Below are 21281 nucleotides of genomic sequence, written 5' to 3'. Positions count from 1 at the left end.
AAAAAAATGAAAAAAAAAAAAAAAAAAAAAAGTAGGCAATGATTTAAATGTACTTTTATTTTAATAAAACCATTTCTTGAGCCAAGAATTTTATTTTTTTAAAAAAATTCTAAATTTTAAAGTTATAAATAATATATTTTTAACAAATCTGTGAAGTAGTGGACAAAAAAAGATGGGAGTGGGAGAAACTTACTTTCGAATGGGATGATGATGCGTATTCCAACCAATCAAAAGCATTGCAAAGTACATTGCTCCGGTGGCGAAAACCAAGTGGAAAAAGCCGTAGCCATATGGAACATCATCTTCTTCATCCTGTTTGTCATCCTTCCTGAGCTGCAGCTTTAATAAATTAATTCTTTTCTTTTTGGGTGGGAATAATAATAATAATAATAATAATGAAATAAAGCTTTTTGGGAGTGCAGAACGCACCTGGAAGCATTTTGAGTCTATTCCGGTGGAGAATGTCGCAATAACCATTGCGAGTACGGCAACGATAAAGCTCTGTCACACGCGTTATGATTGTTTTAACTTGCGTAATAGTTGGACAAAAATGAAATTATATCATAAAAATAGACAAAAGTTAAACCGCATTTATATTTTTTAGTACTTGGACGACTTTTGTCAAATCATTGGTAAATAAACAAAAGTTAATGTTAAGGATTAAAGTGGAATTTTAAACGAAGTTTTAGTAGTGAAATCTTTTTTACCAAAGTATTTTGTAGTAATTTACAAAAATACCCTTGTATTATAGTTGGCTATTATTGTTTCCCTAATAATGCATTTCAGAAGTATGTAGATCTTGAAGTTGATTGAAGAAAAAAATAGAAAAAAAAAAGGAATATCTTACAATGATGGTTAGCCAGTCGGTTTTGGTTGAAGTCTCTTCATTTCTGACACACTTCCCTCCTCCTCGTTCACTGCAAGTTTATATTGTCCAAGTTAGTTAGAAATCGAGCATTTCTGGAATTCCTAAAAACATAACACAATTAATAACCATAACAAGGACTAATGTGAGTAAATAACAGTAGATTGGCCGGTGAATGAATTTTTGTAGTAGAAAAAAATAAAGTTTTAAAGTTATAAGAGAACTCGATCTAAAAGATTGAGCTAATTCTAGTTAATTTGTTCATTTAATCATAGTTCAATCGATTAAAATAATATATATTTGTCCTAAAAATCAGATACTTAGTTGTCGACTGTATAATCATCTATGCCTAAATGATAATAAAAAAGATCATCGTACCTTCTAATGGCACACCAGCAGATAAATACTATATAGAGACCCATCAGACCAGGAGTCAAGATGCCAGCATTCACCTGTTGTGGTCTTAGTTAGCATAGTCATACACCAAATCATTCAGTTAAAGGGAAGTTTAAGAAATGAGATTGGAGCTTACTTTTGGATGGAGAGAAACGCTGGTCATGAGTTGAAGTAATACAAGTGTCCACGTAATGAAAAAAATGTTGAGGAAGCAAGTCGGTTGAGGCACATACCAAATGTACATCGAAATGATCCCAACCAAACAGATGACATATGCCATGGTCGCTAGTAACATTATGTGTATTTGACTGTAAGAAAATTAGCTCAAATTTAGAAAAGTAGAAGTGTAAGGCCAAAGTTTATTGTGTACTTTGTTCGATCGAATGATTGTTGAAGATTGTTGAGAGAGAGTCTCATGTTGACTAGTTTAAGGAAGAACTATGTGTTAAGGACTATGTGTTTATAAGTAAGAAATACATCTACATTGATATGTGGCCTTATCGAAAACATTAAGTAAAGCCGTGAGAGTTTAATAATACAAAAAGTTTCTTCAACTAACTTTTCAAGATTCTTATTTCCTTTAATATATATTGTATAATAGATAAATATATCCATATATGTTCCTTTTTTTGTAAGAAATAATTCATAACTGCAAAAAGTACTGTGAATTTTGAAATGTGACAGAGCTAATCAAAACGGTAAGAAATTCGTTTTCTGAAGAATTAAGAGAATTTGGTATACAAAGAGTGAGGCAAGGTAGCTTACCATCTGTCTGCACGCTTGTCGGACTGACAACAATCATTCAACCATGTTATAAAGCTTATTACGCTTACGAGCTGAATCAGGAGAAAGACCCTGAAAATGGTAAATAATTTAAACGTTACGTTTAAGCAATCGAAATCTTTTGGTTAAATTCTGAACATATTACACCAACTTCAGATAACAAAATATGAAAGTTTGGGTAAACTTTGAAGTAATGTACGTCGATGTAAAAGAAAGTACCCGGCACCGAAATGTGCAATGTCCCCTGGAAAAATAGGCATAAAAAATTAGTTACTTTATGCGTTTTTTTTTTTTTTTTTGATAGAGAGAGAGAGAGGTGGGGGGACTAACCATACAGCCGAATAACGGTGGAAGGAAGCACAAAGGGAATGATTGTGAAAGCAATCCATAAGATAATCTTGGCCGACCACCATCCAGAATGCCAATTACTTCGGCGTCCTCGCATCTTCGAAGTACCAGTTGTAGAAAGAAACATGGTGAAATAAAATATCTAAACAGAAGTTAAGGACTAGATATTGACCGTAGCTTGAAATTAAACTATTAACTCAAAACACAGCTGATTCAGTCAAGGATACAAAGCAACCCAAGCTCACACGAAGAACTCCTTCAGCACCTAGACAATCACGCGCTCCGTGACATCCTTTTAATCCTATGGCCATTCTCAATACGTGTTAGATTCCAACAATTAGTTGTAGAAAATAGTTGAGATAATGCCATGTGTAAATTTTGGAATGCAATGCATTGTTGATTATTAAGATAGTTTTCCTATGCTTCCAATATACATCTATAAATGCAAATATTATACAGAAAACTAATGAACATATGATCAATTTCACATCGAATATGGTAACAGAAGTGATGATTAAAATCAGTACTACTTCGGATGAGAATCAAACAAACAATCACTTCCCTCCCTAGAGACTTTAAAAAATGAACATAGAGGAAAATCACATTAAATCTGAAAGAAACATGTTTCATTAAGTAAACATGAAGCCACATTTAAACAATACAAAGGAGTGTTAAGAATGAGAAATAGAAATAGAATTGGGATCGAAAGTATGATCTTCATTCAGGTTTACCACGTTTAAATAGGATACAAACTATCAACTAGTACCTAAAAATAGAAAAAATATATATCTAACTAAATCTGGTAAATAAATAAAATATACGGTTAATCAAATCTATACTAACAACTCCCTAAATATCTGAGATATATTCTAACTAATTATCAGGCCAAAATATCCTCTTAATACTCCCCCTCAAGTTGGAGAGTGTAGGTTAATCACGTCCAACTTGTCTTTAACTTGTCTTTACGGTAGGTCAATAACACCCAAGTTGTCTTTCACTCTTGTCTTCCCAGTAATGAAAATATCTGTCAAAAAATAGACCGCCTTTGATTGGTTTGCATTTTTAGACTTTCAAGAAATTATTGAATTTTCAAGAAAGATGCAAGACTCAGAAGTAGGCTGCCTTTGATCGGTTTGCATTTTTAGACTTTCAAGAAATTATTGAATTTTCAAGAAAGATGCAAGACTCGGAAATAGACCGCAATGATTGACTCGAGGATTGATAACTTGTCCATTTAATTTGATTTGGAACAAGTGAATATCCTCCCTGATCACTTGTTGGTCCATGCATAAATGCTTTAGTGGATAATGACACCAAGATCGGTGCTTTGGATCACTTGAGAGGCTGTGAAAGAAAATACGAACATCTTGAATATGTCACCTTAGAGCTTGGTGAGAAATTTGAAGATGCTTATAACGTATTCTTGATATTGGATGATTGACGATGATAAAGACTTCACTGATTGGTTAGGGTTTGGCTTTAGGTTTAATACTCCCCTTGGACTCTGAGTCCAAGGGGTATTAGGAATACCACGATCGGTGCTTTGATATTAGAATATCAAGATCGGTGCTCTGATACCATGTTAAGAATGAGAAATAGAAATAGAATTGGGATCGAAAGTATGATCTTCATTCAGGTTTACCACGTTTAAATAGGATACAAACTATCAACTAGTACCTAAAAATAGAAAAAATATATATCTAACTAAATCTGGTAAATAAATAAAATATACGGTTAATCAAATCTATACTAACAACTCCCTAAATATCTGAGATATATTCTAACTAATTATCAGGCCAAAATATCCTCTTAATAAGGAGATACAGTTGGGTTTAAGGGAAATTGTAGTATCAACCAGAAAGATGTGAACATTTACCAAAGTTTTATGATGGTTAGGAAGAAAGGAGTCTTACTTTCCATCTCTGTCAAGGCGCCACGGCCATAATCCCGGACAGCCCATGCCAACAAATTAGCAATTAGAAACATCAAAGCGTAAATGTATCTTGCCATCCAAGGATTGGACCAATTACGAAATTGGCTACACCATGTATCAGCCTTAAATATGCAGCTCCCCTGAACGGAGCTTCCTCCGCCGCTTGTCTCCATGTCTACTAAAGCCAGACTACATTTCGTCCATTTCTGGTTGCATAGTATAATCAAACTGGATTTTCTGTCCTGCTTGCTTCACTTCCCTGAAGCAATTACAAAGAGTTGGAAGCGGTGCGGTAAGCAATCTCAATTACTAATCTTAAAATCTAAAGTTAGGTGTGGGTTAAAAACTGAAAATTACAGTTTGAAATCTACCATAGGAGTTAGGAAATTAACTTATTGAGGCGTTATGTCTTTTGCTTTTGCTCTCGAGATCTGTTGCGTATTCATGTTTTTTAAATCTATGAAGCAGTTTGTGATGGATCAAATCAACACCATCAAGTGCACGTTTGACGCGGTTTGAGTTAATTTCACGCTTCAACAGGGATCCGGTGCCGCTGCTGTAACCCTACCTAAAAGGAAATTAATAAATAAATATCCGGATCCCTTCCGCCAGGTACGGCATCACATGCGCCTTTCGGCGATTAGCCGATAACCCGAAATTTCAACTCTATATTCCAGAAAAGCTGGTTCGTCGGGATACGTGCGAGCATCAGTCATCATCAAGTTTGAGCAATGGGCACAAAAGGCCTATTTCTTGGAGTTTTAAGTCCGTTGCAGGGGAATGACTTCTACCAAACTCCTTTTATGACGATTATACTCCTTCATTGAGTTTAAATTAGGATTAGAATAAAATAACCATTGATACTTTAACTCAGCTTGGTAATTGCATCTGTGTGGGCTCGGTTCTAGGATCCTAGGCCAAGTTTCGCTAAACAGTACTGCACAGGCAGGGAAAAGAAGGCACTGCAGAAGACCAAATTTGAAGCAAAATGATTCTTAGTTTATCAGCTCTCAACGGATGGCCTTCCTTTTACTTAAAATCTTCATTTCCGTCATATTAACTTCCAGATATGTGATAATAAACTTTTCCACGATAAGAACTTCATTACAAACTGTGACTCTGTTCGTAAATCTGATTGCGAATAATATAGATCCGATCGTCGTAGAACCTTTTCTTTCTTCAAACTGAACAGGAAGAGTGACTAAATAGAAAGAAATATCTAGCGAAGAGCCTATTCGGTGGCCGGCGACGGAGATAAAAGAAAAGAATAACTAAATTTCTTACAAAGCAAACCAACTAGGCGAAGAAATGCAGCACAGTAAAGATCAATATCCTTTTCATTTTCAAATACACTATGCTGAAATCGAAGTTTGAATCGCAAATACTAAAACGATCTATTCGAGGCAGAGAAAATCTTTACCAGACCACAACACATTTCCATCAGAGCACACATTTCAGAGAAAAACGATATAAATCTCACAAATATCAGCAGTTACATCTTCAGAAAGCAAAGCTTAAAACAGTTAACTAATTCAATGAAGAAGAGAAAGCAAATGCTGGAGGAAGAAGATGAAGAACACGAACCTGCTACGGATCCAGTTACCGAACTCGAGATAAGAAGATTGGAGTGATTGGAAACGTTAGTGCAGAAGGTTGAACTTCCGCCTCCTTCCTCCTGTAAAGTTGTGCATCAAAATCCTTCCAGAACGAAGATTGGAAGCAGAGAGAGAGAGAATCTGGAATTCGCTTAAGGTGTTTGGGAGTTGAATTTATACAGAATGGAAGAGAGAAAGAGAGATTGCTTTTACGAAGGCTTGCTTTGCGTTGTGTGCTCTGTTTCTTTTTCCCGCCGTAAGCTTCTTATTTTCGCCTCTGCCTCTCTCTTCTCCTTTTATACTCGTCTCTGACTCATTATTTGTTTTTTTTTTGTTTTTTTTTTATAATAATTTTCATATCGAAATGTTTAATTTATTTTTAGTTAAATTATAAATATTAGGGTTTTCTATATTTACTTTTTACATATATTAAAAAAAAAGCAAAATTTTTAAACCTAAAGAATTTTAAAATTTTGTTCTTAAATTAAAGAAAGGATTAGAAAAGAAACATAATTTTTTAAAATTAAAATTTAAAATCTCTTCCTTGTAAGGGCGAAAAGCTGTATTGAACAAGTGAAAAACGCTTCATTTGCTAATTATCTTAAAGTATTTATAAATATACAAAATTTTTGAGGTCCCGTCAAAAACATTAAAACTAGAATCGATAAATTCACATCAAATTTAATCATGACATATTTGTGATATAACTATGACATGTTATGAATAATGGAAAATCGTTGAATTTTGATAAAAACGTGAACCTTAATTTACTTTTAACGAGCAAAGGGAGTGATGCAATAGCTAAAACCCACCTCTAACAGATATTATCCGCTTTAGCCTGTTATATATCGTTGTCAGTCTCATGATTTTAAAACGCGTCTACTAAAGAGAGGTTTCCACGCCCATATAAGAAATGTTTTGTTCCCCTCTCCAACCGATGTGGGATCTCACAATTCATCCCTTGGGGCCAGCGTCTTCGCTGGCACACCGTTCGATGTCTGACTCTGATACCATTTGTAACAGTCCAAGCCAATCGCCGTCAGCCTCACAGTTTTAAAACGCGTCTATTAAGAAGAAGTTTCTACACATATATGAAATCTCATCAGGAATGAATAAATGTTTAGCTCAAAGTTTAGTGTACAAAAGGCCTCAAAGCAAAGCCATGAGAGCTCATGCTCAAAGTAGACAATATCATATTATTGTGGAGAGTCGTGTTCGTCTAACATGGTATCAGAGCGATGCCCTAAACATAGTTATGCCAATAGATTGGTAAATCCTCAATTGTCGAACAAACGGCTCCAAAAGAAAAAGGAGTCAAGCCTCCTCGAAGGCAGTAAAAAATGACTAAGACTCCAAAGTAGTCGAGTCTCGATTAAGGGGAGGCGTGCTTTGTTCGAGAGGAGGTGTTGGATGATGAAAGTCCCACCATCGGCTAATTTAGGGAATGATCGTGGGTTTATAAACACAGAATACTAACTTCATTGGTGCGAAGCCTTTTGGGGAAGCCCAAAGCAAAGCCACGAGAACTTATGTTCAAAGTGGACAATATCATACTATTGTGGAGAGTCGTGTTCATCTAATATGGTTGAAACACAATGATTTTATTTATTTATTTCTTTTTAATGTTTTAGGTTATATCATAATTTGAAGGCTCTTTTAAGAAGAAAAAAAAACCCCCACAAATTTAGCATAAGCTCCACATTATATGAGATAAAGCCAAAAAAAATCACGAGGTAACAAGTTAGGTTTATCATAAATTTTGCTTATAAAAGGCAAATTGTAACAAATTTGGAAAATAAATTAAAATCTTAATTAATTATATAATGCTTTAAAAAGCTAAATTAATTTGTATTTATTTAATTTATCAACTTTAAAAATTATTTAATACGGTGAAATTTTAAAATAAATATATTATAATTATCTTAATTGAAATATAAAATCTTCAACATATTTAAAATTTGAAAGACTAAATTAAATTTTATCTTACTAAAATTTTAATTTTGTTCCTAAATTTAAAAAAAAATGTTGAATAGACCTTACAAGATATGGAAATCTCTTTCTAATATAAAGGTTTTAAAACTGTGCGGCTGAAGACGATATGTAACGGGCCAAAAGTGGACAATATCTGCTAGTAGTGAAGTTGGATGGTTACAAATGGTATCAGAGTTAGACACTGGGCGGTGTGTTAGCGACGACGCTAACCTCCAAGGGGAATGGATTGTGAGGTTCTACATCGGGTTGAGATTGGGAACCAAACATTTATTGAGTACAGAAACATCTTCCTAGTAGACGTTTTTTAAAACCGTGAGACTAATAACGATACATAACAGATCAAAGTAGACAGTATCTACTAGCGGTAAACTTAGATCGTTACAAAATCAATGACTTGTTAAACACAAAAATCAAATACTTTCTAAATTTGAATCACTGAACATGCATAAATTTAAATTTTTTTAATTTAATTAGGAGAGATTTTAAAAAAATATATTTCATAAATTGACAAATATTTTTAAATTTCAAAACCAATATTTTATTTGGAATAGCATCAAAGAGTTGTGTTAGGTCCGCTTTCATATAGTCCATTAAAATGAATATCATAAGAATACTATGCACTAAAAAAAACTTGAAATTTAGGTATTACCCAAAAATAAATTAAAAGAAAAGTCAAAAAGTAAATTAATAAATAATAAATAATAAAATAAAATAAAATTAAAAAAAACCCCACTAAGAAATTAATGGAAATGACATTTTCTATGCCTGCCTTTTAAAGTTCTTATTCATTGAATTTCAAAGTGGATTCAAATTCATTTTTGCATTCTCTTGTTTAAATTCATTTTTGAAAATTTAAAACATTATTTTTTAAACACTTAATTTTTTTTTTTTTTTTTAAACAAAATGGCCGAGCTAGCAGATATTGTCTTCTGTGCTTTTTCTTTCAGGCTTCCTCTCAGCCTGCGCCAAAATTTCTCGCTCGAGAAATTGATGAAATAGGTTAGTACAAGTTTGAGTAAGTAGAAATTTAGAGTCGTTAGTAACATGTGCTTTGATACCATTTGTAACGTCTCAAATCCACCACTAGTAGATATTATCCTCTTTAGGTTTTCCCTTTCAGACTTTCTCTCAATGTTTTTAAAACGCGTCTGCTATGGGAGGTTTCCACACCCTTTACCAGATATTGTCCTCTTTAGGTTTTCCCTTACTGACTCCCCCTCAAGGTTTTTAAAATGCGTTAGCTAAGAGAGGTTTCCACACCCTTACAAACGGTGTTTCGTTCTCCTTTCCAACTGATGTAAAATCTCACAATCCACCCCTTTTAGGGTTCAGCGTCCTCGGTTACTTTCTCCCACAGATGTGTGATCTCTAAGTCATTTTTAAAAATTTTTAGGCTAAAAAATATTTTTGATTTTTTTAAAAAAATTTAAGAGTATTATTAAAGCTTTCTTTTCGAGGTTTTTTTTTTTTTAAGATAAAATTTAAAATTTTAAAAATACTTTTATTAATTAAAAAAAATAGTTTAAAAGTTAGAATTCAAATTGCTTGACAGACCATTTAAACTAAATGCTTTTCCCTTATATGAATTAAGATTGGTTTAAACAACTAAAAGAAGAAGTATTCCCCAATACAATACTCTTTATTCTTTAGGGTTTGTTTTTCCTCGTGCTTTTGGTCATAGCAAAGCAAAGCTTCTTGGATTCAATCATCCCTTGCTTGTACAACTCTTTTTCATTAAAATGTTAAATAATGTCAATTTTCCATTTATTATTCATATTTCTTTTTCAATTATTTGTTCATATTTAATTAATTTATTCATACCGTCTTCTATTTTATCTTCATTTATCTCCGTTTCATGTCAAATATTTTAAATTTGAATTAGTATTCTCTTATATCATCTGCAATATGACCCCGCTACCTTGCAGTATAGTGATTCTAATAGTAGAGAATATCCCCACAAATCAATGCATGTTTTTTTTTTTTAAAAAAAAAAAAATTACTTAGAAGCCACACAACATAGAATTATTTCAAGTTAAGCACGATTAACTATGAAATTACTATGATTGAGTTATCGAAAAGACACTTAATAGAATTATTTCGAGCTAGAATCGCTTAATTGTGAAGTTCGTATTATTGAGTCATCGAAAATGAAAGTGCACCTTGTTAGTATTGGTATTTACGATTCATTCTAACCATATTTTCATGTCATCTGTATCACTCTTTATTTACTCAGGTGTCACAAAACAAAAACGTGATTAGGTCATGGCTGTAAATTCATTTCTAAGATTTTATTTACAATTGTGAAATCTCACGTCCGTTGGAGAGTAGAACAAATCATTCCTTAGAAGAGTGTGGAAACCTTTTCCTAGTAGATGCGTTTTAAAGCCATGAAGCTAACAGTGATACGTAACAGACCAAAGCGGACAATATCCGCTAGCAATGGGCTTTTGTGGTTACACCTGCTTTTAGAGCCAGACGTCGGATGGAATGTCAGTGAGGACGTTAGGCCCCTAAGAGAGTGAAATTACGAGGTTCCACATTAGTTGGAGAGTGGAACAAAACACTTCTATTAAGGGTGTGGAAACCTCTCCCTAATAGATGTGTATTAAAATCGTGAGACTGACGATGATATGTAACGGGCCAAATCGAACAATGTCTACGAGCGGTATGCTTGAACTATTATGCATTTTAAAATTGTAAGGCTGACGACGATACATAACAGACTAAATCGATATACAAAATTTAAAGATTTAAAGGGGATTGGGATAAGAAGTTTATGAAGTAACTAAACTAAATTCTGGTGGCTTTTTGTTTGAAGAGTAATTCGGTGGTCAAAGTAAAAGAGAAAAAGACAAGAAAATAAAATTAACGAATCTTTTTTTCTTAACTAATTTCTTTTATTTGGTCATCACCATTTCCTTTAATCTTTTCATTATTATTATTATTATTATTAATTCGTTATTTAAATTTTGGCAACAAAAAAAAAAAAAAAGGTTGGCACGTGCAAGCAAGTGCTTAGCATTCGGGCCGTTATTTTAATATATTTGGAATTTTTAGTTTGTTTTATCCTCTACTTTTGTTTTTCCTTTTTGAACAGCTTACGTGGTTAGTTGAAAGCGCAATGGGATCCCATGATCGTCAATCAAGGACCTTTTCTTATTTTCCCTTTAAACGTAACCAACCATTGTGCTTGAATCCTTAAATTACTAATCCAATTTAACAATAATTCTTTAAATAAAATATAGTATTCTTTTAAAAAAAAAAAAAAAATTGTTTTAAGTTGCTTACCTGACCTTCGATTTGTCATGATAACTCTTTTATTGGACCGACTATGTGTTAGCCTTTGGACCGAATCTTTAGGTTTTGCAAGGGCTCGACCACGCCTATCTTGGAGTCGTTCATCGTACCCAGATTGATTCCTTTCTGACCTATTATTATTGGGTCTTAGGCTTTTGCACGTTAACGACTTAGTCACTTGATTAATAAAAGATGTTTCTCTTAATCAAATTAGGTCATACAAGCAGTAAATTAGACGAGATCACACTGTTTATGTTAATACATCGTATTGTCGTTCAAACAAGATTAAAATTGACATAAACATAACTCAATTGATTGAGACAATCGTTGTAATTATAATGTCAAGAGGTCGTTATGGGCAAAGTCATGCAACCACCCATTATAATGCTATGGAGATGCTTGATGTACTAGCACGACCTATAATGTAAGTAGGTCAGCTGACGTAACTATCACGAGCTGCCCACCAATTGGCCAACGATATTTGTGTGATTTGTATGGCATGATTTACAAAAATCAGCAAATCACAAGTAATTTGAAGTTAATTAAAATATGAGTAGGATTGCACCCTAGTGAGTTTGGCCTAATTTTTAATTTTTTTTTAAGTTTTTTTTTTAATTGTGGGAGTTTTGGCTAAATTTCAAAAATAATAATAAGTTTTTCTTTATTATTTTTAATTTTTTTAAGAAATAGGTAAAAACTTTTAAAATAGTAGTTATAAACTTAATTTTTTAAAAATAAAAAATAAATTATTATTAAATGCAACTTAAATTACCCTAAAATGATTTTTTCTTAACTATAAATAATAATTATGATTATAATTATTTTTAAAAATTGTTGTATTTCCAACGAGTATTCCCTCAAACAAAATATCTTCTAGAGTCTTCGGTGTCACGTGAGTGTATAACCTTTTAATGAGATCAAGTCAACTCCTTATTAGAGCAAACCACTTGTTCAAAAGCTCAATTACGAATTTACCATGAGTAACTATATTTACGTCGTCGAGACTTACAAATTCTTTATTTGGCACTAAAAAATTTTACTGACCCAGCTAAATTCGGATCATGACTCTTACAACGCTTGTCAGAAACGATCCATTTGGACACGTTGTGATATTCTACATTGGTTGGGGAGGAGAACAAAATACCTTTTATAAGGGTGTGGAAACTTTTCCCTAGCTGACATGTTTTAAAAACTTTGAGAGGAAATTTGAAAGGAAAAGCCAAAAGAGAACAATATCTACTAACAGTGGATCTCGGCTGTTACAAATGGTATCAAAGCCAGACACCGACAATATGCTAACGAGGAGGTTGTTCTTCAAAGAAGGTAGACACGAGACAGTGTGCTAGTAAGAACGCTGGCCCCGAAAATAAGTGAATTTAATAAGAGTCCCACGTCAATCGAAGAAAGGAACGAGTGCTGACGAGCGAAGTGTATATTGCAAATTTTGCAGTTGAATAAATAGATAAAAGAGGATAGAAATTAAAGAAGTGAAGCCGAAAATTAAGTGGGAGACAACTCAACTTTGGAACAAACACATCAATCATGAACACAACAATATTATGAAAAATATTGAATTGTCGGATCTTTTTTCCCTTTTTCTTTCGCAATTGTCGGACTGTTCCGATCTGATTGTCGTCCCAAGTGCCCGACATTAGAGCTGGCGATTTGCGATTTCAATCCCAAGGTTCTTTGTTTCCTCTTCATTCTTCTACCCTTAGTCACTTAAGATTTGGTTATCTTTCTCGTCTTGTTTCCAAACCGTACACTAATTTAATTAGTCTCGATCACTTTTTTTTAATAGAATGAAAAACGAAGAAGATTCTTGAACGATAAAGAATCCAATGACTTTGAACTAATTGAATAAAAACCGTCTATTTTTCTTATTTGCGGTTTCTAACGACTGAGTTTAATAATCTAAATTCTACATTCATAGAACATAAAAACGGTGAAGATTTGAAAAAAAACTAAAATTTTAAAAGAATTAAACGACGGGTCATATATCATTTGAGTATAATCACGAAGTTTAAGCAATAATGAGGTAATTAAAAGCCTCCCACTTATTGTGATGTCTCACATTGGTTGATGAGAGAACAAATCACCATTTATAAAACTGTGAAAACCTTATTTGATGCGTTTTAAAGCTTTGAGGGGAAGCCCAAAAGAAAAAGTAGAAAGAGGACAATATTTGCTAGCGGTGGATCTGGGCCATTATACTTGGGCCATTATACTTATATATTTTGTTAAACTAAAAAAATTAGTCATATAAATTGGGGCAATTATGTAAAAAGCTCGTTTACAAGTACATTTTTTGGAGCTCCAAATTGGGCCATTGACATTTTCGACCAAAGCCCAATCGTTTAATGAGCTCAAGCCCATTATGCATCAACGGCCCAAACTACCTGATCGAGTAGGCCCATTTATTTTTTAAATTATTTTAAATAAATAAGCTTCGTTTTCATCGAAAATTGACTACATTTTTTTAATATTTTTTAAATCATGATAGTTTAATAGAAGCTCATTCTTCTCGTAAAGACAACCTTTTTTTATTTTTTAAAACATGAAAAGAAAATTAAAAAATAAAGTCATAACAGTCACCCATATAGAATATATAATTAAATATATTATAATTTCATAATATTTGATTATTGTAAAGTAAAAAAATAAATTCTCGAATTGTTTATTATCTTAAAGTTGTTAGCATATAGTTCAATTAATACAAAATTTATATTTTTAATTAAAATATTAAATGTTTAAACTAAGGATGTCCACGAGACATAGACCGGGAAGCCTTCCTCATCCTATCCTCATAACTAATTTCAATCTTCATCTCTGTCAAATTCTCAATTTATATTTGTGGCTATCGAACACGAGAAATATTTGTCACTCTCTTCTGTTGAGGATTATTGGGAGTAAGTCCTACATAGTGGAAGATCATGGGTTTATAAGTAAGGAATATTATCTCCATTCGGAAAGCTCAAAGCCATGAGAGCTTATGCTTAGAGTGGACAATATCATACCATTGTGAAGAGTCGTGATTCATAACATGGTATCAGAGCCATGCCCTAAACTTAGCCATGTCGACAGAATCCTCAAATATCGTACAAAGAATTGTGAGCCTTGAAGGTGTAGTCGTGACTAAAGTGTCGAACGAAGGTTGTACTTTGTTCAAGGGCTTCAGAGAAAGGAGTCGAGCCTCGATTAAGGGGAGGCTTATAGTGTACTTTGTTCGAGGGAAGGATTATTGGGAGTGAGTCCCACATTGGTTAATTTAGTGGAAGATCATGGGTTTATAAGCAAGTAATACTATCTCCGTTGAGGATTATTGGGAGTGAGTCCCACATTGGTTAATTTAGTGGAAAATTATCTCCATTGGCATGAGACCTTTTGGAAAAGCCCAAAGCAAAGCCACGAGAGCTTACGCTCAAAATGGACAATATCATACCATTGTGGAGAGCCCTCAAAAAATATCGGTACAACCGTGCACGAGTAGGTAAGTGCCTCTCGACAAGAACGGACTCACCAATACTCAAATATATATCCTCTCGAATTTCATTAAAGAAAGAATTATATGATTGGGTGAAACAATATTTTCACTAAACCCATGTTGTCTGATATCTTTAAAACATTCACATTACGTTGAAAAGGAACAGCTACAACCTGGATATGATAAAGTACATCAAAATATAAGTATTTGTCACAACTGCTCAATTATTTAGATCGCATGCAATCCAATACATTAATTGGACGGTTCCTTTCTTCCTTGATTTTATGTGACAATATTTATATACCTAACAACTTTAGGCCTATGAATATTTAAATAATAATTTTAAGAAAAATAAATGCGTATAATTTTATATAATAAGGTAGATATCAACCGACAACCATAAACTTAATTATATAATTAAAATATCAAATAAACCCTTTTTTTTGGGACAATTTAAATTAAATAGAAATTGAAAATGAAGTCAACCAACCACCAAAAGCAGGTGGAGAGTTAACAGCCCATGTGAAGCACTCATTCATGGAGGTCCCATTTATATTTAAATCATAACTTTTTTTTCTTTTCGTGTTTTTTTTATAAATTTAATCGAACACGAACACGAACACGAGATAAACCAAAATGTATTATAAATTTTATGGATAAAATTCGATAAATGAGTAATTTTGTATTTAATAAATTTTTAAATAAGTATATAAACTTTTAATTTTAGTTTTCTAACTTTTTTTTTTAAATAATAGATTTTCCCATTATTAATTATTAATAAGAATTTTAGTTAAAGTAGTCAACGTTAAAATAATTTAATTAATTAAAATATTATGACCTATCAAGTAAGTAATGATGAGTCACAGACACCCATGTTTTCTGAATTACCAAATATATTTTGGAATAATACAAATTTTAGGGCAAATAATAATGAATGATAACTATGGAGTGGTTGAGAAGCATTAATAATAGCAATAATTAATGACTATTACGCTATTTGACCCCATGAGTAACCAATATGTAATTTTGCTACAAATACTATCTTAATATGATATTGTTTAAAAAGTGACAAAAAAAAAATCATTTTATAAAGTAACGTAGAGGTGTTCATATGATCTGATAATTCGACGTTGCTCAATAATGATCATAAAGTTGAGTCGAGTTAAATATTTTTCGATTTGGGTTGATTTGAATGTTCGAAAAACTGAAACTGAAAATTCAATTATGTCTTCTTAGAGTTAACATTTTTTTAGTCCATAATCCAAAAACAAAGTTACAAACAATCTAATCCCATCCTATTTTAAAATATTTATAAATATTTAGTATTTGTAAGGATATTAATAATGTGTTGTTGAGAATGGTTGGGAGTGAGTCCGAGTTAGCTAAGAATGATCATGTGTTTATAAGTAAAAGAATACATCGTGGGAGGCCAAAGCAAAACCATGAGAGCTTAGGTTCAAAGTGGACGATATTATACCCTAAACAAAGCCGAGCTGGGTCCAAAGTGGAGGGTATTATTACCCTAAGCAAACAAACAAGGTCTGAAAATGGAGGTTGAGAAAAACGGTTCCTCAGAAAAATCTATGATATACGGTGGGTTTTGCCCTGTGGCATACCGAACGATGCAGAAATTGAATTTCTGTGTCTGCCACTTGAAAACGACGAGACCCAATACTGGATAAACAACGGAGGTACTTGCGGCAATTAATTTCTCAGATCTGTCGGCCCTCTCATCAATTCAATTCAACTCGCACAGAAACCGTAGGGCCATGGAAAACGATTATCGCTTCTTTTTATAGAGCCTGTTTCAGAATCTCAACCAATCTGCAGTGAACTAGATTTTTTTTTTGCTGTGCCCGGAAGGTTTTCGACGAAATTGCCGACAGAACTCGGTTCATTTTGCTGCGCCGGAAAACAAGATTCCGATAGTTACAGACTGAAATCGGTCACCGGAGCCGTCGCAATGATTAGATTTTTAAAGATTCTTTGAGCTCGAAAGGTGTTCGACGAAATTCCCGAGTGAGTTTTGGTTTGTGCCCGGAAGGTGTTCGACGAAATTACCGAATGAATTTCCTCGAGTTCCGGCGAGGGAAATCAGACGCCGATGTCGGCAGCAGTGAATGGAGTTTACAGATTTGACGTATACGTCACTCTCTTCTCTGGTTTTCAAAAAGGGTAATTGAAAAAGCAGCCAAAAATTGCACCAATCAAGGGGAGTAAAAATGATGAATTCAGAGTGAAAAAAGTTTGAAATGTTTGTAGCTTAGGTGTGAAAAAAGTTAGGCTGCTGCCGACGACTCGTGGGTAGGTCCAAAAACGTTTCAAAACTATGGAAAATGACAAGCAAATGGAGTGGGAAACAGCACCCTGATTCAACCTTTTCAAGCTTCGAAAATGGAGTGCACATGGAAACCCAATTTAGCAAAAATACCATTATCTTCAACAATGGATTCAACCCTTTCACCGGATGAGTTAGTTGAGTTGTTACTCATCAAACTCAAAGAAACAAAGGGTTGATGATGATGATGTGAATTTGTTTGAATTGACCGCAAATTGGTGTTCATGTTCGAGTTTGTTCTATTTTGTGATGGTGAAACGAGGTCAAATTTCACCCGGTAAGATTCTGTTTGTCATCAATCTCCGACAGTCGGGGCATTTTTTGAATCAAACCGATACGATAGGGAGGAAAAACTGTTTCTGGGCAAGATTTCGGGTTTCCGGTGATCGATAAAGGGGGAAAAACATACAAGAACAGCACAGGACATGATATAATATGAACCCAGACATTGTTATACAAGTAAATTGTTGATGATTCCAGTATGAAATTGGGAAACAAAAGAATAATGAAGAGAAGGAAAGGAAACCCACAAGCCAGAAAGCAGCAGCAGTTTCACATTGTCTCTGAATAAGAGTTCTTCAATTCATCGCTATACATACAATTTTGTTTTGTTTTTTTTTTTTTGAAACATAAACATTCTCTGCACTTCTACTCTTCTCTGCCATTTATTTCACAAATTCAAATATCCATAACAATTCAAACAAATAAGAAGAGACTTTCCCTCTTACCCTTACACTCCCTGTGTATGGATGTTTTTTTTTTTTTTTTTTTTTGTTCTTTAAACAAGTAATGACGTTTATGTAAGAGAGAAGAACATGACGCGACCCTTGCAGAAATAAATATAATCCTTAAAAGTCTGATTATTCTTCCCCAGAGAGCGATGAGCATTGCTGAAAGGGGAAAAATAATGAAAAGATTTGGGAAATTTCAGTACAATGAAGAAGATAAACGAGGGCATGGTGTTGTAAATTTCTCCTTCTTCTGTGGTTGAGTTTGAGGTAAGGTTAGAGGAGGAAAATTTCTTAAAAGAATCAATAGTAGGGTGGAGGTGGAGGAGAGGCGTACGAAACTCCATAGATTGGTGGCAATGGGCCTTCGTATACGGGTGATGGTGGTGGGGATGAGGGTGGCGGCGGTGACGGTGGTGGTGGAGAGTAATAAATTGGTGGGGGAGGTGAATGGAAAACTGGGGTGGGTGGTGGTGGTGGTGGGGGGGAAGGAGATGGTGGAGGAAGGTATTGGAAGGGTGGCGGTGGTGATGGTGATGGTGATGGTGGAGGTGGGGGTTCATGATACTCTATACATGGCGGCGGTGGTGGTGGGGGTGGCTCTATACATGGTGGTGGTGGTGGTGGGGAATAGACAGGTGGAGGAGGGGAATAGACAGGTGGAGGAGGGGAATAGACAGGTGGAGGTGGGGGAGATAGGTAAGGATAGATTGGAGGTGGTGGTGAATGCGGTGGAGGAGGTGGGGAGTGGGGCGGTGGCGGAGGAGAGTACATTGGTGGTGGTGGTGGTGGAGAGTTGGGCGGTGGCGGTGAATTGTAATAGTAAATGGGTGGGGGTGGAGAGAATAATGGAGGAGGTGGGGAATTTGGTGGAGGCGGGGGTGGTGGTGGTCGGATGCAATACACCGGCGCTGGTGGTGGCGGAGATGGTGGTGGTGGGGGTGGAGAGTAAACTGGCGGTGGGGGTGAGGGCGGCGGTGGAGATGGTGGGGGTGGAGAGTAAACTGGTGGGGGCGGCGGTGGGGGTGATGGCGGTGGAGGGGAGGGCGGCGGAGGAGATGGGGGAGGTGGGGGTGGAGAGTAGACTGGCGGTGGTGGGGGCGATGAAGAAGGCGGAGGTGGGGAAGGTGGTGGTGGGGGAGGAGAGTAGACAGGCGGCGGTGGAGAAGGCGGAGGTGGGGAAGGTGGAGGCGGGGGAGGAGAGTGGACGGGCGGCGGTGGGGGAGGGGGAGAGTGTGGTCGGTAAATGGGGTGTGAATCCCAATCAGGTGGCGGCGGAGATGGAACAACAACAGGTGGCGGAGAAGGCACCACCACAGGTGGCGACGGAGCAACATAAGAAGGACATCCAAAAGAACTGCAATCCACAGGCTTAGACAAGAACGACTTACATTGCCTCTCCGAACGCTGCACCGGCCGCTTCGGAATACAGTTCCTCCGATCATCAAAGCCCGGCAACGCCAAGCACGACGGCGCTTCTCCAGTAAAGAAATTATACGAATAGGTAAAGTTCTTCAGATTCGGCAACTTACAGATACTCTCCGGAACCTTCCCGGACAAGAAATTATGCGCCACATTCAGCTGCTCTAAACTCACCATTCCGCCGATCGTCTCCGGCAACGCTCCAAGAAACTCATTAAAACTCAAATCCAACACCGTCAGATTCTTCAGCAACCCAATCTCCGCCGGCAAACACGACCGAAACCCATTATTCATCAAAATAATCTCATTCAACCTCGTCATATTCCCAATACTCCCCGGCACACAGCCGTGAAATTTGTTATTCGCAAGAACAATCACCGAAACCGGCGAGTTCCCGAAATTTTCCGGCAAGTCAAACCGGAATCTATTGTGGTTAATGAAAATAGCGTCCAAATCCTTGTCGAAAAGCTCTTTAGGAACGGTCCCTTCAAACTCATTGAACCTCAGATCCAAAAACTTCAGCTCCGGCAGCTCCAGAACCACCCGAGGGAACTTTCCGGCGAAGCGATTGTTGCTCAGATCCAACTCGAACAGCATCTTCAAGTGCTTAAACTTGTGAGGCACAGTGCCGCAAAACCGGTTGGAGTTGATATGAAACAATGCAAGATCCACAAGAAGGCCGAGCTCCTCCGGCAAGTAGCCGGCAATGTCGCCATGGTTAAGGTCGATTCCGGCGACCGTACGGATCGAGGAATTATCCGGCGCGTCAGCACAGAAAACCCCTTTGTAACTACAAACATCAGATCCAACCCAATTAAGAGTAAGATTCAAAGGGTCAGATAGAATCGCTTGCTTCCAAGCTTGTAAAGCTATGTAAGCATTTCTAAGCCTGTCGTTTTCAAAAACCAGCTTAGGATCAACGGTGACTTCTTCACCACGGTCGCCAAATTCATCTCTGTAGTAAAGAAGTTGCCGTTGACGGATGTAGTGAGCTTCAGCGTCGGTCAATCCGCCGCCGCCGCCATGGCCGGAAACTTGAAGAAGCTCTTCAGAAGAAGCTAGGCACAAAAGAGTGCCAAAGAACAGGAAAATTTGCAGCAAAGAATGAATGGTGAAATGGGTATCGCCCTTCATCTCATATGCGAGACATCTGATTCAACAAAATGCCGAAATTCTTCTATGAAATGCCGATTTTTTGGGTATTTTTTTGCAGAAAAATGGCTCAAATCCCTCGTTGAGATCTGAGCTTGAAAATGTAGAAGAAGAAGAAGAAAGAGAAGATGATAGATAAAGAGAGGATTTTAGGGGTTCGTTTCTAGGGATTTTGGAGATGTGTGAGAGAGAAATAGTACGCGAAAAAAGGGCCAGCTATGTTACAGCTCAAAGCCCACCATATTCTTTTTCTTTTTTTTCTTTTTATTTATAAATATTTTTCGAAATTATTCTTTTTTTTTTCCTTTCTTAGGATTTATTCCCTTTTTTTCCCTTCATATTCCTTGAACCTTGTTTATTTATTTATTTTAATTTTTAAGCATTTCTTTACATTTTGATACCCAAAATCATTTCAATCATTACCGTTAATATTTTAATACAAATATTTAATCTTATCAAATACCTGGTTAATTAATGTCTTATTAAAAATTAAATGGTAATTTTTTTAAAATTATCGAATTGAACATAATTCTAGTACATAATATTGAAGGATGAAAGTCCTACATTCGCTAATTTAGTGAATGATCATGAGTTCATTTAACATGGTATCAGAGCCATGTCCTAAAACTTAGTCGTGTCAATAGATTGGTAAATCCTCAAATATCGAATAAAGTACTCCAAAAGAGAAGGAGTCAAGCCTCCTCGAAAGCAGCAAAAAATGACTAAGACTCCAAAGGAGTCGAGCCTCGATTAAGGGGAGGCGCACTTTGTTCGAGGGAAAGTATTGGATGATGAAAATTTCACATCGGTTAATTTAGGGAATGATCATGGGTTTATAATCTAGGAATACTCTCTCCATTAGTGTCATCAATGCCTTTTGGGGAAGCTCAAAGTAAAGCCACGAGAGCTTATGCTCGACAATATCATACTACAGTAAAGAGTCATCTT

At 35.5% G+C, this 21281-nt stretch overlaps 2 protein-coding genes across 5 annotated transcripts in view; both read right to left on the bottom strand.

Moving 5' to 3' along the window:
• The window catches only part of LOC111443852 (probable serine incorporator), an 8816-nt gene extending 2645 nt beyond the window's left edge, over positions 1 to 6171 (bottom strand). The window contains exons 1-12 of one of the 3 annotated variants that reach the window (XM_023081679.1): positions 6101 to 6158; positions 5910 to 6000; positions 4306 to 4584; positions 2620 to 2693; positions 2375 to 2534; positions 2264 to 2288; positions 2027 to 2116; positions 1398 to 1569; positions 1244 to 1317; positions 848 to 917; positions 430 to 501; positions 194 to 333 (exon numbers count right to left, since the gene is read on the bottom strand). In XM_023081679.1, coding sequence (XP_022937447.1) covers positions 194 to 333; positions 430 to 501; positions 848 to 917; positions 1244 to 1317; positions 1398 to 1569; positions 2027 to 2116; positions 2264 to 2288; positions 2375 to 2534; positions 2620 to 2693; positions 4306 to 4498 — 1070 coding nt within the window. In that variant the 5' untranslated portion in view covers positions 4499 to 4584; positions 5910 to 6000; positions 6101 to 6158. Of the gene's footprint in view, positions 1 to 193; positions 334 to 429; positions 502 to 847; positions 918 to 1243; positions 1318 to 1397; positions 1570 to 2026; positions 2117 to 2263; positions 2289 to 2374; positions 2535 to 2619; positions 2694 to 4305; positions 4585 to 5909 lie in introns of those variants that run through there. The other 2 variants (XM_023081678.1, XM_023081680.1) reach the window with 2 other exon arrangements.
• An 11390-nt stretch (positions 6172 to 17561) lies between these two features.
• LOC111444096 (leucine-rich repeat extensin-like protein 4) lies at positions 17562 to 20541 on the bottom strand. 2 transcript variants are annotated; one of them, XM_023082052.1, is made up of 2 exons: positions 18988 to 20541; positions 17562 to 18957 (listed from the first exon to the last, which is right to left on the bottom strand). In XM_023082052.1, exons 1-2 carry the CDS (start codon positions 20313 to 20315, stop codon positions 18063 to 18065), a joined length of 2223 nt encoding a protein of 740 aa, XP_022937820.1. In that variant the 5' UTR covers positions 20316 to 20541; the 3' UTR covers positions 17562 to 18062. The 2 variants fall into 2 exon arrangements, with proteins under 2 accessions (XP_022937820.1, XP_022937821.1); XM_023082053.1 differs by having other exon boundaries at positions 17562 to 18965; positions 18996 to 20541.
• Positions 20542 to 21281: the final 740 nt, after the last annotated feature.

The sequence above is a fragment of the Cucurbita moschata genome, unplaced genomic scaffold (genome assembly GCF_002738365.1).
Source record: "Cucurbita moschata cultivar Rifu unplaced genomic scaffold, Cmos_1.0 Cmo_Scf00006, whole genome shotgun sequence".
Lineage (NCBI taxonomy): Eukaryota > Viridiplantae > Streptophyta > Magnoliopsida > Cucurbitales > Cucurbitaceae > Cucurbita > Cucurbita moschata.
This window is presented reverse-complemented; position numbering and strand designations above follow the sequence as displayed.